The 18,914-nt window shown below is 51.0% G+C and overlaps 1 protein-coding gene across 3 annotated transcripts in view; it reads left to right on the forward strand.

Annotated features, from left to right (window-relative positions):
• The window catches only part of MDGA1 (MAM domain containing glycosylphosphatidylinositol anchor 1), a 200,230-nt gene extending 181,534 nt beyond the window's left edge, over positions 1-18,696 (forward strand). For 2 of the 3 annotated variants that reach the window (XM_054021452.1, XM_054021454.1), the window contains 3 exons: positions 8,771-8,901; positions 10,598-10,706; positions 12,717-18,696. In XM_054021452.1, the coding sequence (XP_053877427.1) occupies positions 8,771-8,901; positions 10,598-10,706; positions 12,717-12,808 (332 nt within the window). In that variant the 3' untranslated portion in view covers positions 12,809-18,696. The remainder of the gene's footprint in view (positions 1-8,770; positions 8,902-10,597; positions 10,707-12,716) is intronic. The other variant, XM_054021453.1, reaches the window with a different exon arrangement.
• The last annotated feature ends 218 nt before the right edge of the window (positions 18,697-18,914 follow it).

Consider the following 18,914-nt stretch of genomic DNA (forward strand, 5'->3'; position numbering starts at 1 on the left):
GGGGGGAGCCGGGCAGGGGCAGCAGGGGGTGCTGGCCGGGGGCTGGGTTCACTCCTGGCCTGGCGTTGCGGCAATGAGCAGGAAGCTGCAGCCCGGCCCTTATCAGCGGCCGGCAGGCGGGACTGGGCCCTGGGCCCTGCGCTCTGGCTCTGTGGGTGGCCGGGGGCAGAGGGTGTAGGTGCCTCCCGGCAGGGCTGGGAAACAGCAGCATGGCCTCTCCTGCCCCATGTCGGGCTACGCTCCCCGCCTGCCCCTGCTGCTGTGGAGGCTGCTGCTGCCCTGGGCTCGGGCCTCCCGGTTCCCCCCGAGCAACGCCTGGTTCCTGTTGCTCTCAGCCTGCTCCCCCAGCCGAGCGCAGCCCCTTGCATCTCCTCCACGGCGGCGCCCCCTGCTCTGCGTCCTCCCGGGCGGCTGTGGTGGCAGCGGCCGGGGAGCCTGAGAGGAGGAGCGGGCCCTGGGCAAGCCAGGGAGACTCCGAGGTGAAGAGGCTGCTGCCCTGGCACTGCCCGAGCGCTGTAGACTGACCGGTACCTGCCCCTGCCCCATCCTGGCACCACCTCCCCCCCAGCCAAGTAAGTGTTACCTGCCCCACCAGCCTCAGGGTCCTGCCCCATACTGTCAGCCACCCCAATCTCACTGTGACACCAGCACCCCTTGGCAAAGGGCCCCCTGATCTTCACAAACAGCTGTCACCACAGGCCTGACAAACTCACTGCACTCCACATGTGTCTTACAGGGCACTTACCCACAAAGAGGAACGTGGAAGGGATCTACACAAGGCTGGTAACTTGTCAAGAGTCAGAATCTTTGTGAGACGTGTGCATGGGTAATATTGAAGGAATAATGTATTTACCTTAAAAGTCTGCTTTATAGACTTGGAGTAGAAATTAGTCACGAGGGGATAGTGGCCCTTTGGGGCAAGGGGGATTTGTCACCCTGCCTAACCTGGCTGGTGATGCAATGCAAGGTTCAATTGTTTAGCTTTGCACAATAGTAAGACTTTGAATGGGACACCATCAGAGGCAATGGCAAACAATTGAAACGCTTTCAAGGTTTAAACATTACAACAGGACTGGGGTTTGCCCTGTGTGCAAATAGAAACAAAGGCTGTTTTCAGTACAACACAGAGGAGGGAGTAGCACTCTGTATCCTTTCACTGAGGAAACCCCTTGTGAAACAGGGCTGCTTTCATGAATGTTTGGATCCTGGTGTTTGGGAAACCAGCCAACTCTGCAAACAGACTGAACTTTGTGGGAAGAGGAGGAACTTACTTTGAGATAAGAAAGATGACTCTTGATAAGTGTAGGCCCAGGTTCGCGTTTTATGATTTTGTAATCATTTGTTTCTATCACTCTTGTTTCTAGTTAAATCCTCATTCTTAAATAAACTTTCTTTTGTCCGGGCGGTGAGCCAGCAGCAGGTGGGGGAGGGTGTGTGAAAAGGCCAGTGGTGGGCAGCAGGAGTTGAAGAGGGAGCTCCGAGGGAGCCACCTACGGGTGGGTAGGCAGGCAGGTCTGAGGAGGCAAGAAGCGGCGAGCCAGCAGCAGGTGGGGGTTCTCGGGGCAGGCATGGGGAGGTGAGGAGGTGAGTGGCAGGTGGGAGGAGGCGAGCGGTGGGTGGGGGACTGAGGAGGGATGCAGCAAGCCAGCGGCGGGCCAGGGGGTGAGGAGGAGTGCAGTGGTGGGGCCGAGCAGGGAGGGGGCGTGACCTGGGGTGGAGCGTGGGAGGAACAGGGGTGGACTGTGGGCGGGGCCAACACCCCCCATGGAGTGTCCTCCTTTTTGAATGTTCAAATATGGTAACCCTAGGTTAACTCATTAATGCATGCAAAGTGCTTGGAGATTCATATTTTTTCTCTGACTGACTATAGACTGTGGTAGCACTTTCCCACATGTAGCCAGCAGTCAGTTGCACCAGTATTCATTAGCTACTGAGCCTGCCCTCTGTAAAATTGCTGAGTCTCACTATGCAGAAGGGTCTTGTCTGCAATGAACTCTTGAGTCTGGTGTGAGTGATCCAACAGACAGGACTAGGGCTCGAGAGAGCTTGGATGGAATCCCATCTACTAAAATAGGAGTGAACCGAAGCGTTGAGCAAGCAGGATTGGGAGGCTGTTGAGAGCCTGTAATTGTGTTTATTACACATATGTTGCTATACAAAGCATCATTAGAGACAATGGAAGAGTAAATACCTCTTATCATGGCACAGAGACAAATTACATTCCTATAAATTACAGCTCAGTGCAGCTTGATAGTATTTCTCTCCCTCCATCACCAATATGATCGTTTTCCCCACTCTGTGTCTCACCTCTGAGTGGTAACTTTCCGCCACAGCACCATAATTGAGAACACAAGCCTGCCGCTGATTGCTTTTCATTAGCATTCATTTAAATGAGAGAGAGAAAGGCCTGTATTTGTTCCCGGGATTATGAACAGTAATAGGTTCCTTTTGAGGGCTTTAGCTCGCTCCAGGGATTTGCCTGCTCTGAGCTTTGGGCTTGCTTTATGATCAGCTGTGTTAAAATAAACAACCGTGTCCGGAATCAGAGGCCTGGTTACAGGAGGAAGGGCTTCGTCTCTCTGGGCTGGGTCAGGATCTGTGGCCCTCGTGTTAGGCTTACAGTTGGCTCTACAAAGCTGTAGCGTATCTGTCTCTACCCTGTACATCTACCGCATGGTAGATCACTCCCTTATTTACATCTCTGTTTATCTAACCTAGAATCCAAACCCCTTTTGAATTTCTGAGGTGGTTTTTGGATTTGAATCCCCAGACCTGATTGGTTTGAAGTTGGACCCAAGTCTAATTTCTGGCTGCAGTCTGGATGCAGCCGAAATCGCCTGTGAACAGCTGATCTCATGAGATTTCCACCTTTTGGGGCTGGAATATTACAGGAACATCTGTTCTGAGTTTCAGCACCATTGAATCCGAAACTGTACCCCCGCCTACAGCTAATCCAGGTCTGCGCTGTGATCCCAAACACCACCTGGCTTCACGCTCCACTCCATCAAGCTAGGGATACAGTATTATGCATACTACTCTGTGGGTATCTCTCCACTCACCATACTGTCCTCCTTTTCCTAGGCAGACCTCATCTCTCAGTTACTTTGCTTCCTTCCAGCCACACTTTTTAGATCTATAATCCCTTTGGTCAGTATGTTAGTCTCGCTGTACGACTCTGTTGCTTAAAACCACTGTGGAAAATGCCACACTGCGGCTTAAGCTGCCATTGTTCCCAGGGTTGAGCCTGTCCTCGGGTGCTGTGCCCGCCTCCATTCCCTGGCTCACTGGCCCACCCGTGCCAGCTGTTCCTAACTTTTGTTGCAGTTCCGACAGAGTGAAGTTTCTATCCCATGGCAACGGAAATAAGACCTTTTCATCCTGCAAGCAGGTAACATTTAGCAGCATCCCCTTGGGTTACTGTATCTGGCATCCCAGCTGGTGCTCTTTTGTGTACACGCCACTCTTCTGAAATGCCATCTCTGGGCTTAAAGGAACCAGCAGAAGGCACAGCTTACTCGCACAGTAATTGATTCCTCCTCACTTATTACAGGCCTTTATTTTCCCCTCTGATTAGAAAAGATGAAATGGTATTTTATTTGTTATCTGTATCAAGATCGCCCCATTGGAGGGTGATACCAATGAGACTGGCAGTGCCCAGGGATTTCCTCTGTGTCGCTCTGTCACTATGGGCTCCGACCTGCTGCAGAACTCTAGTGACAGACACCTGGCCTCCCCTTATCTGTGTATCACTAGCAGGTGTTTTGAGGAAAGGGCAAACAGCAGTCAGATGGGGAGGAGGTGGGGGAATGAAAAGAGGCAACAAAACTACCAGTAAGGATGTGGATTTCTAAATGAGAAACTGTACATCAACGTAAAATAAAACCAGGTTGGAGGATCGATTGCAGGTACAGCTGGTCAGGAATTTTTTCAGCAAAACATTTTTTGCTGAAAAATGCTGATTCACTGAGACCAAGACAATTTGTGAACCAGGGTCAGAGTCAGCGAAGCACTTGACTCAATGCATTTTTGGTAACAAAAATAATTTTGAGCTTGTTGAACCAGAAGGTTTGGGGGTTTTGAGTAGAAACAACTTTTTGTTTGGCACTATTAGTAAATCTACACTTTAAAAAAAGGGAAAATGTCAGAATCAAAACAACCTTTCAAAATTATCTAAACATTTTGATTGACCTGAATCAAAAACCTTTTCAGATTTTCTGTTTGTGAAAGTTTTCGAGATTTCAACTTTGCATCTCAATTTGAGATGGGAAAATGTCAAAAATTCTCATAGGATAGGAAAAATGTTTCCTGCCCTGCTCTAACTACAGGCAGCCATCCTGCACTGGCCCCCAGGGAATGAATAGAACAGAACTTGCCCATCTTGGTATGTCCCAAAAGGAAGCGCTAGATAAGGAACTGACTGTATTTCCCCTCACTTCACATGATAACTTTACATTGTTACAAGTGGCTGAACGCCCGTGCTGTCACACAGGTGTAATTTGTTAAGTCATGTTTATGAAAAAGCCCAAAATGGCTCTAAACAAAAACTACCATCAGCTATTCTTGTAGCTGTTTCTGTTGCTTCATATTGCTGCAGACGGGGGGAAGGGACAGCTCAGTGGGTTGCGCATTGGCCTGCTAAACCCAGGGTTGTGAGTTCAATCCTCGAGGGGGCCATTTATGGAACTGGGGTAAAAATCTGTCTGGGGATTGGTCCTGCTTTGAGTAGGGGGTTGGACTAGATGACCTTCTGAGGTCCCTTCCAACCCTGATATTCTATGATTCTATGATCTCTGATGGCTTTGAGCTGAGGACTGGAGGCATCTCCCAGTTAGATTTTTCTCCTATGTGGAGCCATTGGAAAGTCAGTCTAATTACTACTCTCCCACTCACTAGCATCTTCCATCCAAGGATCACAAAGCATTTGTAAAGTATTAATTAATCCTCATAATCCTCCTCTGTGAAGTGAGTTAATATCATCATCCCTATTTCACAGATGGGAAAACTGAAGCACAGAGCGAGTAACTTGCTCAAGCTCACACAGCAAGTCATAGAGGGATAGAGCTGGGAATAGAACCCAGGAGTCCTGATTCCCTGTCCTGTGCTGTAACCACCAGCATATCCTTCCTTACCCCAGGAACTGTACAGTGTCTGCTACTGGGGAATGCCCACCTGGAGCTGTGAGGCAGCCTTTATAAACAACTGGTTCGATATGCAACCTCTGTTCTAGGAGAGGAACATTTGGTCCCCTTACAAGCATAAGGTGTTTGGCTTGACCTGAACCCATCTGAAGTATTTATCAGGGGGTTGAAAATTATGTAGGGAGCAAGGAGGATTAGTAGGGATGAGAGAAGGCTCCTGTTACACAGAGGTGCGTAGTCTCCAGAGCTGCATGTGATCATTGGTCAGGACTTTGTGGATCTCAGCTGGGTCCTGCTCGCAGAGTTTGTTTTCAGAGGAATATCCTAGAAAGCATGAGGCCATGCACCGTGGGCTCCATTGATCACATCCAGCACTCGGGGCAAGATCAGCCTGGATCATGACACAGGGCCCTCTCCTGGTGCCTTCCTGGTGCTAGGCAGAAGCTTGTTGGCATTAGGCCACATATGTTCACAGCCCATCTGCTGGGGTGGCATAGAGCAGGCCTGCCTTTGCTGATCTTCAGGCTGGCTGGGATCTACCTTCTCAGCCTGTTGTTCCATCTCTTCAAGTAAGCTGGGGTCTGGTCTGGGAAGAAAGAATCTTCAGTCCCCCACAATCCCAGCAGAGGGTGTCTGTGTGTGTCATGCCACCATGCTGCCCCAGCAGAAGATGAGGGGTGGGGTGGAGCAGGAGGCACCACTGTCATCCCAGTGAAGCTCCACCATGCCACCTATCTTCCAGCTAAAGTATACCCAGCTGTTACACTGGAATGGAAGCTGTACTGCTTTTTATAGTCCAGGACCAACAATACCAGATGGTCCCATCTGGAGGCCAGAGCCAAGGGTTTATTGCCAAGAGGAGGTACTCCCGTCACGAGTCGTTTAAGCTAGGCTGGACCTGGAGAGCATTATAGGAAACAAACCAGCACTGACTGAGCAAAGGAATGGACTCTAAGGCCTCATAAATCTTCCAAATCTTTCATTTCTATGGCTCTGAGCCAGATCAAGAGCTGGCGTAAGTAGCTGCCACCCTGCTGATTTCAAAGGGCTTGCACTCTTTTTGCCATGTCTGAACATGGCCCTATGAATCCATCAGAGTAGCGAGCAGAAGGCCATAGTCACTGAGACCAGCAAGGGGAATGTCTTTCTAGGCACGCTCAGAGAGGCAGCGTGGGTTAGTAATTAGAGCACGGGGCTAGGAGTCAGCAGACTTGGGTTCTCTTCGCAGCTCTAACACTGATTTGTAACTTAATCTTGGGCAAGTGACTTAGCTTCTCTGTGACTCAGTTTCCTCCTCTGTAGACTGGGGCTAGTGATATTGATCCACCTCGCAGGGATGTTGTGAGGCTTCATTGATGTTTGTAAAGTGCTCTGAGATCCTCACCTGGGAAGTGTGTATTAACTATTATTATATTTCATTTATTTATTTATTTATTAGTATTATTATTTGTTAGGCAAAAGGTAAGAGCCTTGCTCCTTTTCCCCTGTTACTGCAGAGCAGAGGCCTGGAGTTGACAGTCAGCAGTGTGCTCAGGATTGGTTTGATCCTTGATCAGGAGTTCACAGTCAGTGCATAGTTGGCACCAATTCACATTCCAGATGCTCCTCTTAGTCTCTTTCCGTTTTGCCTTCTCTTTTTTCCTAGGGCACCAAAGTCCATTTACGGAACGATTTGTCCCACCTCTGGCTGCTCAGCCAGGCTCTTGCATGGCAGATCCTAGCGTCAGTCACTGAATGAGGTTAGAATAGAGGATGGCTGTTTTTAATCCTCGCTCACTGGCAGCTTCATGCTAATTCTTTCCTCTCTCTGCACCTCTCACCTTCCCAGCTCTGGTGGCTGTAATTAGCTGCGCTCAACATAGTCTCATTGACATTGATCTATGGGGTTATTTAGTTCCTGCTTGGACCATCAATTCACCCTACGGCCTCAATGAGATTCAAGCTTCATTCTTCTTCAATCAGACATTCCTTCACTGGGAGTTTCTGAGGCCAGCGGGCAGGGAGGACATAAGGATGCCCGTGGCTAAAAGCTGTCTTTTGCTAAAGACTCCCACAGTGACTTCCCTCATTCCAGGCTCCGTGTTTTCACGGAGGAGAGCCCGGGTTCACTTATCTCCGTCTTCCCAAGGTCACGCGACGCCAGCTGACCTCTCCAGAGAGCGATGTGCTGTGTCACATGTCACCTCGGCTCATGGTGTCAATCCAAGTGCAAAATGGGCACCTCCGGGGAAAGGATCTGCTCTTACCATTCAAAGGATTTTTTTCCCCTCGCTTGTTCAAATTCACCTCCTAGGAATCAGAGATGGACTGTTAGGTCAGCCGAACCATCCTGCCTTCTCACCAGTCCTGGCTTAAACCCAAGGTGATGTTTGAATAACTCCAGACATGGGGTTTCCTTTCCTTCTCCTTGGAGACTGTTCCACAGTCTTGTGTCTCACCATGTTGGGAACTTTTTCTTGCTGTTCAGCTTGTTTGGTTTAATCCCATAACTCCTACTACCAGTCCCTTGGACCTCCCTGAGCAATCCCTCTTCCCCATTAATGCTGACACCCTTTGGCCATTTCTAGGCAATCTCTCTCCCTTCCCCATTAGTGTATGTCTACACTGCACCTGGGAACTATCCTCCCAGCCTAAGTAGAAGATTTGCACAGTTTTGCTAAAAACAGCAGCATCGCTGTTGCGGCTCAGTCTCCCAGGCCCACCCAACCTCTGGGTCTGAGCTCAGGTGGGGAGCTCACATCTTTACTGGAGCTGCAACATCCATGCTGCTATTTTTAGCGCACTCACTCAAGCCAAGCTAGTCCGTGTCTGTCTACCTGGGCTGGGAGGCTTCCTCCTGGCTGCAGTGCCACTGTGCCCGTAGTGGTGTGTTAACCAAGTTACAGATATTTCATGCTTTTAACCTTTCCTTGTGAGTCAGCCATTCCGAGTCTAAACATTTCATCATCTTGATTACACATCCCTGAACGTCCTCCAACTTATTGATAGCTTTCTGACAGTGCAGCCCCCCGATGGGGTCCTTCCACAACTAGAGAGAGAGAGACATCTGCTGTTGCATGCCAGCCTACCTCTGAGACTTGGATGCCACATATGAAATGCTCCTAGGTGCAGTGTGACCAGAGCTGTATGGAAAGGGACTGCTCCCTCCCTGCCCTGTGGCTGATGCCTCTGAGAGTGAAGTACCCAGGTCAGAACACAGCAGCCCAGCCGCAGTCGAACCAGAGACACATAGATCGAGGGTATTATCGCCTCCCTGCTCTCAGATATGACACCTCTGGGTGTGGAGGCCACAAACATGCTGGCTTTTTATTTTTTAGTCATGGAAGATCAGCAGTGGCTTCAGCCCAGCCCTTCAGTATGGGGGCTGGAGATGCCACAATTCTATTCAAGACCTCCCTGGTCCCCATCCCCTTCTGTCTTTTTGCTCTAGGAGCATAGTCCTGCCCCGGGGGGTCTCTGTGGCCCAGATCTTCAAAGATATAGGCAACTAACCCTTGTTGAAATCATTGGACAGCTCTGTTGAGCCATTGACATAGGGTCCTTAATGCCCCAGTTTCAGCAGGACTTTCTGGGACACCTGCAAGCTGATGGAGCCTGACCCAGGCCTCCAGTGTCCAGTTTCTTTCTTGCAGGCTCCTTGAATCTTCTGGTTCGTGTGCAGAACAAACGGGCCATTGACACCCAAGTCTGGTCGCTCAGTGAGAACAAAGGAAACGAGTGGAAACAAGCACATGTCCCCATCAGCCCTCCAGGACCCTTTCAGGTAAACAGGCACTAGAGCTGCCCCCCTCACCCCTCGGGTGCATGCTATGCGCAGGAAGAGCCATCACCAGAACAACCCTGCAGTTACGCGTTCCCTAACAGGGAACGGACACAGGGTATGTATGGTACACGGGAGGGCACAGGGCAGTTCCCCACTCCCAAGCTTGTGGGGAGGGAGTGTACTAAAAGTCACAGCCAGTTTCAGGAAGGAAGGAGAATGGGGTTTCATGCCTCTGCAAACCTCTTGCCTAATTCCATCATGCACAAGCACAGATTTGTTACTATCAATCTGCGGTTGAGGCGAGCACTGGCCTGGGAACTGGTCTGATACTGCAGGGTTGTTTGTGAATGCTGGATCTGTGCACTGGGCTGTTACTGTAGTACTTGTGAGCTTGTTGTTCGGGGCAGGGTTGTGAGCTCTGGAGCCATGCACACTAGTTTCTTGTTGTAGGGTTGCTTGTGAGCACTGGGCTTGGCACTCTTTTGGGGCTAGTGAGATCAGGGTTGTGCACCCACTAGTTGTTGTAGGGTGCTTAATGCAAGGCCCTGCATGCTGGGTTGGTTTGTAGGGTTGCTTGTGAGTGCTGAGTCTGTGTGCACTGATTTGTTGTATAGGCGTGAAGTGCCTATACTTTGGGGTGCTATAAAATCACAAATAAGAGTCTGAGTGCAGCACGGTGCTGAGTGGCGAGCAGGCTGTGTGAGCTCTGTCCAGGTAGGTGTAAAAAACCGGGGCAGGGGGTGGAGGGGTAATAGGTAATATAAGGGAAAAAAAACAAAATTGGGACTGTCCCTATAAAATCTGGACATGTGGTCACCCTATCTCCAGGGTAGCTGGGCAGGGACTATAGTGGCCATGCAGGACTAGTAGAGGTGGGGGGGAAGAGGGGACAAGCCAGAAGCTGGGTTTTACCCCTCTCCTCAGTGGGTGAGAGCTGGCACCAATTGTGTCCCCCTGCCGCCAGCAAGTAGTGATTGAGTCTCTGCCCCTGGGCTGCTGGTAGAGTTTGGTAACCATGGGAACAGAAGAGGGAGCTCAGGCTGATGAATGACAGGCTCTGAGAAGGAAGGAGCCAGTCTCTTCATGATTCCCGACCAGGGTGGGGGGCATAGGGAGGGGAGCCCTACAGCCCCCAAATGGAGATGCAGGCGAGGTGGAGTGGGAATCGCTGTCTCCTATCTTTGGGGAGCAGGGGCTGACCCAGTTCAACTTACTCCCACCCCAGTGCTTTGGTGACACTAGGTCCCTCACTGGCCTGCCCAAGGGCACTCAGGAGAGTTACCCTCTGCACAGTGCAGGCATGGCAGGTGATAAGCACAAGGAACCCCACGCTCAGGCAGCTGGGGGGTTGGAGTGGGAGAAGAGCCCCATGGGGAACAGCCAAGGGGCTGTGGGGGAGTGACCAGAGGGCTGGGAGAGCAACAAATCCCGCTCAGGGGGCTCAGCCAGGGGGCAGCCAAGTGGCTGTAGGGAACAGAGACTGTTCAGGGGGGGGACCAGTGGGCTACAGGAGCCTGGAACCCTGGGCTGGGGGTGGAACCCCCTCACGGTCATGGCACCTGTGCTGGGCAGCTGGCGTCTGTGGACGTGTCAACCTGTGTCCTACCTGTTCTGTATACATGGGCCTGGCCTGTCAGTGAAGCCATTCCCTGCCTCGGGGCAGCCCCCCTCACTGTTCAGTGTCTCTGATCCGCAGATCATCTTTGAAGGCGTCCGCGGCACAAGCTATGAGGGGGACATTGCCATTGACGATGTCACTCTGAAAAGGGGAGACTGCCCAAGGAAGTCGATTGGCCCAAATAAAGGTGAGTGCGTGAGCAGGCTTGAGTATGCGTGTGAGTGGGCACCTGGGGGGGCAGCTAGAGGAAGAAGGGGTGTGGGGGGATCTGATGCATTGATATGAGCATGTATCGGTGAACAGAGAGGGAGCATGTGTAAGTATAAGTACATGGTGTGTGTCACTGGGTGAGTGTTAGTGGGATGTTTGTGTCTGTGGTGTTTTTACGTCAGTGTTGCTTGGTGTGAGTGGGTTGGTGTGTGCGCTGGGGAGGTGGGTGGTGTGTTGGGTGGGTGTTTGTTGTCAATGGGGTCTGTGTGGGTGTTTGAGTTGAGGGTATGTTGGTTGGGTTTGTGTAGGGTGGGTGTTGGATGTTAGTTGGGTCTGAGTGAATGCTTGTGCAATGGGAGTATGTAGAGTTGGGTGTCTGGTATGTTGTGGGGTGTTGGATATCAGCTAGATCTGTGTGGGTTTTGGGAGGATTGTTAGATGTCAGTTGGGTCTGTGTAGGTGTTTGTGTTGGGTGGACAGTGTGTAGGGTAGGTGTTGGTTGGGTGTAAGGGAGGTTGTGTTGGATGGGTGGCATGTAGGGTGACTGCTGGATGTCAGTTGGGTGTGGGGGAGGTTGCTTTGGGTGGGTGTTGGATCTGTGGGGGGTTGTGTTGGGTGGGTGGTATGTAGGGTGGGTGTTGGATGTCTGTTGGGTCTGTGGGGGAGGGTTGAGTTGGAGGGTGTGGAGGGTTTTATGGGGAAGTATTTGGCTTACTGCTCAGTATATGATGACACATTATTAAAGCAAAGCCTTCCAACAGGAAAGGGAAGGAGTGTTTAGTTGCCTGATCGGTTAAAACCCGGATAGGGTAGGACATTGCTGTTCGGTTGCTCCAGAACCTTTAACTCCTGAACTGGCAATTAACAGTCCAGAGTCAACATGACCTTAAAGAATGAACCAGAATCCATATGGATGGTGTTGCTGGACCTGCTAGCTGGTCAGAAGCCTGCAACTGGGCACTGAACTCTGTATTAATATGCCAAGGTCTGGCCAGGGTATTGGGCAGTTGCAAGATCACTATTTCTGGAGAGGCTTATGAGGCATCACAGATCCTGTACCAGTGGAGCTGGCTAACACTAGTCATTTGAGTAGCCTTGGAAAGAGGGTAGATCTTCTTTGAGCTTTTAAGGCTCAAGTCCTCCAATGAGGGACAGACTGCATCAGAACTGAGGGTGCCAGCTAACCCGAGAACCCTAGAATTTCAAGATTGGACAGAAGTAGCTGTATTGGGGCCTATTTAGTCCATCTCTGAGGCCCAGGCAGGACTGTTCCCTAGAGCATACGCTGGAGTTGCGTGTTCAGTCTCATTCTAAATGTCCTTAGCAATGTGCCTTTTCCCTCGGGAGACAGTTCCCCAGCCTAATGAGTGTTATGGTCAGGAAATGTGTTCTGATATTCAGCCTACATTTTACTTGGCTTCATTTCACCATCCCACGCTGAACAATCTCTCTCGTTCCTTAGGAAATGCACCTTTCACATACATGTAGGTGGATCTCAGATCACCCTCAGTCATTGTTTTGGCAAGAAAGATTTAGTTCTTTCATCTTCACTCAGAAATACACCCCTCTAGTCCCATGATCATTTGCGGTCCTCTTCGCTAAGCCTCTCCAGTTTGACAATATCTTCCTGACATGAGAGGTGTCTAAAGAGGGACCCTTCCCTCCTGGCTGTAGGATGTGAAGCCATGGCTGTACTATAATAGCCAGTTTCATGCCACGTTGCACTGGGAAAGAGGGACATTGGTTTTTCCTTGACTTCTGTCCCTGAGCACGAATGCTGGTGTCCCACGAGCTTAGTCCCAGCTACAGTCTCAACTGGATCCCCAAGAAAGAGGGTGAGACAGCAGGTATCCCGTGTATGTGGAGCTTGCAATTTCCTATGGTGCCAGCTGGCACTGATGTTGGTTGACTTGCTCTACAGGGTATGTCTGTTTTCCATAACCAATCTCTCTCTCTCTCTCTCTCTCTCTCTCTCTCTGGCCTGCAGCAGTCGCCCTTCCAGGGAACGGCGTCCCAACCCTGCACAGGTCTTCTCTCGGTGGGCCACTGACTTTTTTCCTTTATGTGCTGCTCAGATGATGGCAAGCGAGCGTTCCTGTCTTCTGGCCAAGACATTCCTGCTCCTTTCCTACTCAACCACCTCTGCTCCTCTTCCTCCCCCTCCTCACTGGCACACAAAAGTGTCCATACGTTACCAAAGACTGACAAGCATGACCACACAAAGGGATCTGCTCAGAACCTGGTGGATTCCTCAAGAAAGTCATAATGTCTAAAAAAAATAAAAATAAAAAACAGAAAATGAGAGAGAGAGAAAGAGAGAGAGGAAGGAAGAAAACAATCACACAAGAAGGAATGAAGAAAAATGGGAATGACAAAAATGTAAAGAACAAATGAAGGAGGAAACTCCCCCTCCCCATGTTTCCTTGGGAACATCTGACAGGACTTCCTCAGGGAAGTGGGAACTTTGTTTTAAACAAAAATATATATATATTAAAGCACAAATTTCTACCAGAACTGTTACCTTCTTTACTGCAGAGCCCACAGCTTAGGAGACAGTGTACCGCAGCGCTCCCCTTTTGGCTCTCCGTGTTCCACCTTTATCCTGCTGGCTCTGGCTACCGTGTACCAGCTGCAGCGCCCCTACGGTAACATCCCACCTGCCTCCATTTGGGGCAGCTCACCTCCCGCGTGCTGGTTGGCCATAGACTCTCACTCTATGCTGCATGTGCTTCAGTGTCTCCATCCGCATCTTCCAGACTTCCATGTATTCAATTGTCTATGTGTGATTTGCTTTAATCCACACCGCACTCCTTCCCCCACTTGCTGTGTCCTCCTGCCACGTCCAAAGAAGACAACAGTGGAGTGGACCCATCATCTGGATTGTACTGAGTGGTGGAAAAACCCTGGGTTGATCCAACTGCAGCACCGGCCACCGAACGCTCCCAGGTGCTTCTCTCTCTGCGTCTCTCACTTCCCACCACTGGGTGCACAAACTCTGATGATGGAGCCGAGGCTGCAAACAAAAGCTTCTCAGTGGGATGGAGCTGGCAGGGTGGTGACATGCGGACAGCACTTGTCAGTCAGTGGACATTGGAGTGGGAGCTGCAGCAGCCTTGGGGCGAGGATCTCCTCTCAGATTTTTTTGGCTAACTAACTTACTTCTTTCTTCATTCTATTTTTAGCCTTCCCCGCCCCAAACTCCTATTTCCTTTCAGACTGTGGGGAGAGGCATGGATTTGCACCCTTTACACTTCCCCACCCCAAATCACAGGCCTCGCTTAGTCTCCAACCCTTGTGCCCTCTGAATGGATCTGAAATTGCAGCTGCTGCCTTGAGCTCCAAGGACTTGTGGTTCCCAGGATGTATTAGCCACAAGGGAGGTGCAAGGGGGGCAGCTGGGTTCCCTTCACCAGAGTAACAATCAGAGGAACCAGGGGATGGAATGGGCACTAAAGCTCCTGGGTGACTGGGCAGAGCAGGTGGCTGGATCCCAAAGAGGGGATCATTCTGGTTTTCACTTCTGTTGGCTGCTGGGGAAGAGGGTGCAGGTAGGGAGAAAGTTGGGATTTCTTCTTCATGGAGTTCATGCTGCCACCATGAAGGAATAAAGCCAATGTCTCAGGAGAGTTGCCTCTTGGCTCTGACCCTGTTCCAGCCAGATCCATCCTGCTCCCTACCGCAGCCATGGCTTGGCCTGGGGGTGACGTGGTGTGTAGGCATCTGCTGTTCCAAGTGAACTCAGGAGCAAAGTCTCCCATAGGCTAGCCAAGTAGGAGCCATGTTGACCTTGTTACAGCTGGAAACAGCTCTAGATCTATCTTGCTCTCACCCCTTCCACCGAAGAATAATGTTAGCTGTACCTGTGGGGGAGTTGGAGGGGGGTGTGCATCATTGCATGCTGAGGAGATTCAGTGAGGTGACACTCTTTCCTCTGAGGCACACCCAGTCTGCTTGCTACTCCAAGGGCACAGAAGAGGTACACTGACCTGTCTCAGGTGTAGAGTCACCAGCACACATGCCCTCACCCCGCCCTCTCTGATGACTTTATCATAAATTTAGGCTTCTCTGGACAATAGCATGTAGCTAAATCAACTCAGTGTATCACCTGCCCAACACCTTCTGCGATGCTTGGCCCCCCAAAATGTCTGAGGCCTGGCTTCCCCCTCACACCCAGTGGGGAGGCCTGTGTTCAGTGCTCTACCTTACTGTCCAAGAGACCCATCTTCCAGTGCTGGAGCCAACCGCTCACTCCCCAGGCCTCTGGGAGATGGCATCTTGAGTCATTCTGCAGTGACCCTCGTGGCCAGTGTAGGAGATGTGCTGATGGGCTCCAAAGGGAGTCCTATCCAGTCATCCCGAGGCAAAAAAAGGGTGCTGGGATGTTGGGCTGAGGCGATCCTTCACAGAGGACTTCCCAAAAGATATCGAAGGGTCCAGCCACAGGGTTCCAAAACTCCAATTGATGATTTTCCTGCTCTCCAGGACTGAGAACTCTGCCCTCTTCATCTGCTTAGTCCCTCCACCTCCATCTCCTAAGCCCGGATCTTAGTCTCTGTGAACATTTAGCAAGGGAATGTGGTACCTTTGCCATTTGCCAGGTATTGCAGTGGGACCCTTGCAGGATAACCTCTCCCCACTGCCAGCAGACACCGAGAAATGCAACCAACCAGTCCCCAGCTTTTTAGAAAATCTCCTTCACTTCTATGCCCTGGAATGTGGTCTCCCCAGGAAGCAGCTTTCTTTCCTCCTTGTATGCTTTCCAAGGGGTCTGATCTCAATCCTTGGAGGAGAGCTGGTGCTTTCCACAGACAGCACAGGGGCCTGGGTGTTTAGTGCTGTCTAATGATTTGGGTCAGCTGCCAAAGTTCCCTATCATGTTGCAGTGGGCCTTGGGATGAGGTGGAGTATGTTCCCTTCCAAAAGAGCTAGCCATGAGAGCCCATATTTCCTTCTCGATGTGGGGGTGGGGAGGAGGCAGGTCGTGAATTTGCACCTTTTGAAGTTTTTTGGGAATGTGGGGTGAGCTCTTGTGATTACGTTCCCCTGAGGAGGAACAAGAGGCATGCTGCAGAGCTGGCAGGGGAGGTGGAGGAGAGAGATCAAGGTCTTGAGCAAGAATTATCCCTGAGCAGAGGCAAGTGAGAATGGACTGATTCTAAAAAGGAAAACCTGTGACCCCTATGTCCCTGCTCTGCTGCAGCATCTGGCCCATTCACCACACACACAGGAATGTGCCAGAGCCACTGAGCTAACCCACCACGCTCAGGGTCACAGTCCAGTCCATGGTATTGGGGCTGGAGAGCAGCGTAGTTTTTCCCTTAGCAGGGCCGGCTCCAGCTTTTTTGCCACCCCAAGTGGCAAAGAGAGGGAAAAAAAGAAAAAAAGCCTCGATTGGCGGCACTTCGGCGGGTGCTCTACCGCGCCGCTTCATTCTTCGGCAACAATTCGGCAGCCAGTCCTTCTCTCCAAGAGGGACTGAGGGACCCGCCACCAAAGACCCGGACGTGCCGCCCCTTTCCATTGGCCGCCCCAAGCACCTGCTTCCTGCGCTGGTGCCTGGAGCCGGCCCTGTCCCTTAGACAGCAATTGTCTTCTCCAGCCACTGGGCTCAAATGATCACTGCTTTTTGGCCAATTTGCCCTTGTATAAATCTCAGGGAGCCCCTGTTCATCCCTCCCTTCCTAGATTCCTTTCCCCTTTATCTGTGGCTTGAAAGCAGCTGGTGTTGTGTTTACTGGAGATTCATTAACCCAAGTGCCTCAGCTTGTCAGACGTATTAAGAATGAAAGGAAGGACTTCATTGCACTGTCAGCAGCGCTGAGTGTGCCGAGCAGAGGAAGGAGCCAGTTCAGCAGCAAGGATGCCTCACTTCAGGGGGATGGAGGCTGCACATGTGAGTGGGAACATGCTGTTATTCCTTAGAGGCCTGGCCACCTTGGACAGGGACCTCACAAGCTAAGCTGGGTTGTGTTATGTGGTGTTAAATAGATGGGAGACTCTGAGGAAATGCCAGGTACTGCAGGAAATAGTATTTGAGGTTAGGGGTCAATACTAACCCCAGCCTCTGCACTGTGCTTTCAGATGAGGTCTAAAACTATATTCTGCACCCTGCGTCATTAAAGATCCCTTGGCACTTTACACTGGTGTTAAACCCAGTGTTCTGGGCAAATTATAATCCTTACATTTCATGACAGTGTGCTTCCTTCAGTTTCTGATGCAGTTTCAATTAGATACATTAGCCTTCACTTCCTGACCTTTACTGTTGTTGTGTGACTGTTAAGTAGCTGCTTTGTTCCACTCTAGAGGTGGCTGCATTTCAGATTACTACTCGCTATAGTTTGGCAATCCCTGCAGGAGAAAAGGTGCTATATCTATGTACGTGACTGTGTTTATTTACAGGGAGCTCTTTGGTAGGTAGTTGTAGAGATGAAGTAGGGCAATTGCTATGTGGGTTTAATCCAATGTATGTTCAGCCCCTTTTTTCTGTACATGAAACAAAATGTGTGTGTGCACAGGCATAGATTGCAGGTATCAGATGTAGTGAGCGATATTGTATAGTTAGGCTTGCAAAGGAACTTTTATTTGAAACCTCTCTGCAGTCGCTCATTGCATTCTGAAAAAATATTTCTTTTTTATTATAATTCCCCACATTGGAGTAACAGCCCCAGTCACAGGATTTTCAGCTATGCAAGCGGGCATTACCACTGCTTGCAGTACAGGTGCAACTTCTTTAGCTGGTGCAGTAGTAGACTTTTGCCACTAGAAGGCAACACAACTGGCATGTTACATTTGATCTCAGGCAGGGCCGCCCAGAGGGGGGGCAAGTGGGGGAATTTGCCCCAGGCCTCGCAGGGGCCCCGCGAGCCCTGGCCCGGCGGCAGTACAGGTCGGCGGCGGGGGACCCTTCAGTTGCTCCGGGTCTTCAGCGGTGGGTCCTTCAGTGCTGCCGAAGACGCAGAGCAACTGAAGGGCCCCCCGCTGCCGAAATGCCGCCAAAGACCCGGACCGTCGCCGGGTGAGTACAAGCGCCGCAGCTCCCCCCACTTTGCCCCAGGCCCCCTGAATCCTCTGTGCGGCCCTGATCTCAGGTCATGAGCAAGTCCGTTGGAAAGTCTGAGGGGAAATCGTTCCAGCCACTTCGGAATGAAAGCAAGCAGGAAAAGAAATATATATTTTTTGCATTATTAAAAAATTATTCAAACTTTTTTTTAACACACAGCAGGTTAAAAAACAACTGAAGTTTAAAACGTTATGTTTGACGCGTGTGCAATTCTACCTCTGTATCGTCTCTCAACGCACCAGCTAATTATCAGCCTTGCAGAAATGTTACCCCTGGGGAAGCAGTTTTATCGGGGGGTGGGGGAGTGGGGAAGCAGTACCATACAAATGTTTGTTCACAGGTTTAGCCTGATACATTTCATGACAGTTTTGCAAGGCTGATTGATGGTGTGTATATATATTAATAATCATGCTACAAATGGCATTTCATTCCCAGCTGCTATTAAAGGCAACTCAAATTTTAACTTCGTAGTATACCAGGCCCTTTGGGCCCCAGCCCACTCAGAAACACTACAAAGAGTCTTCAGTATCCGTGAGCGATCAGGCATTGTAGTTCACCTCCGAGCCTGGTCTGTTCCTAGTCCCCGCAAGCCAGCAACATCAGGAAAACTGCACTGGTGTTTTGTGCTTCTCAGCCTGCAGACAGTCCGGGTTTACAGTGGTGCCATGGAGCTGGGCTCATGCATAGAAGGGGCCGCAGCCTGCTTGGCTTGAACTGCGCCCCGAGACCCTGCTGGCTCCCCCCACCCACCAATTGCTCCTCTAGACCTGCCCGCCGAGGACTCGTCTCTGCCCCCTGGCTGGACCCCAGTGCACCTCCGGCTCCGGGCAGTCTCTACTTCCCATAGGGTTACCATATTTAAGGTTTTAAAAAAGAGGACACTCCACGGGGCCCTGGCCCTGCCCCCGCCCCAACTCCACCCCTTCTCCAAAGTCCCCACCCCAACTCCGCCCCTTCCCCCAAAGTCCCCGCCCCAACTCTGCCCCCTCCCCTGAGCGCCCCGCATTCACCCTCCTCCCTCCCAGCCACGCGAAACAGCTGCCTGAGCGCTACCGGCTTCATGGTTTGCCAGGCAGGCCCCAGACCTCCAGACCCTGTGCCCCTGGCCAGGCGCTTCCCCAGCAC

This window comes from Malaclemys terrapin, chromosome 3, assembly GCF_027887155.1.
Source record: "Malaclemys terrapin pileata isolate rMalTer1 chromosome 3, rMalTer1.hap1, whole genome shotgun sequence".
Lineage (NCBI taxonomy): Eukaryota > Metazoa > Chordata > Testudines > Emydidae > Malaclemys > Malaclemys terrapin.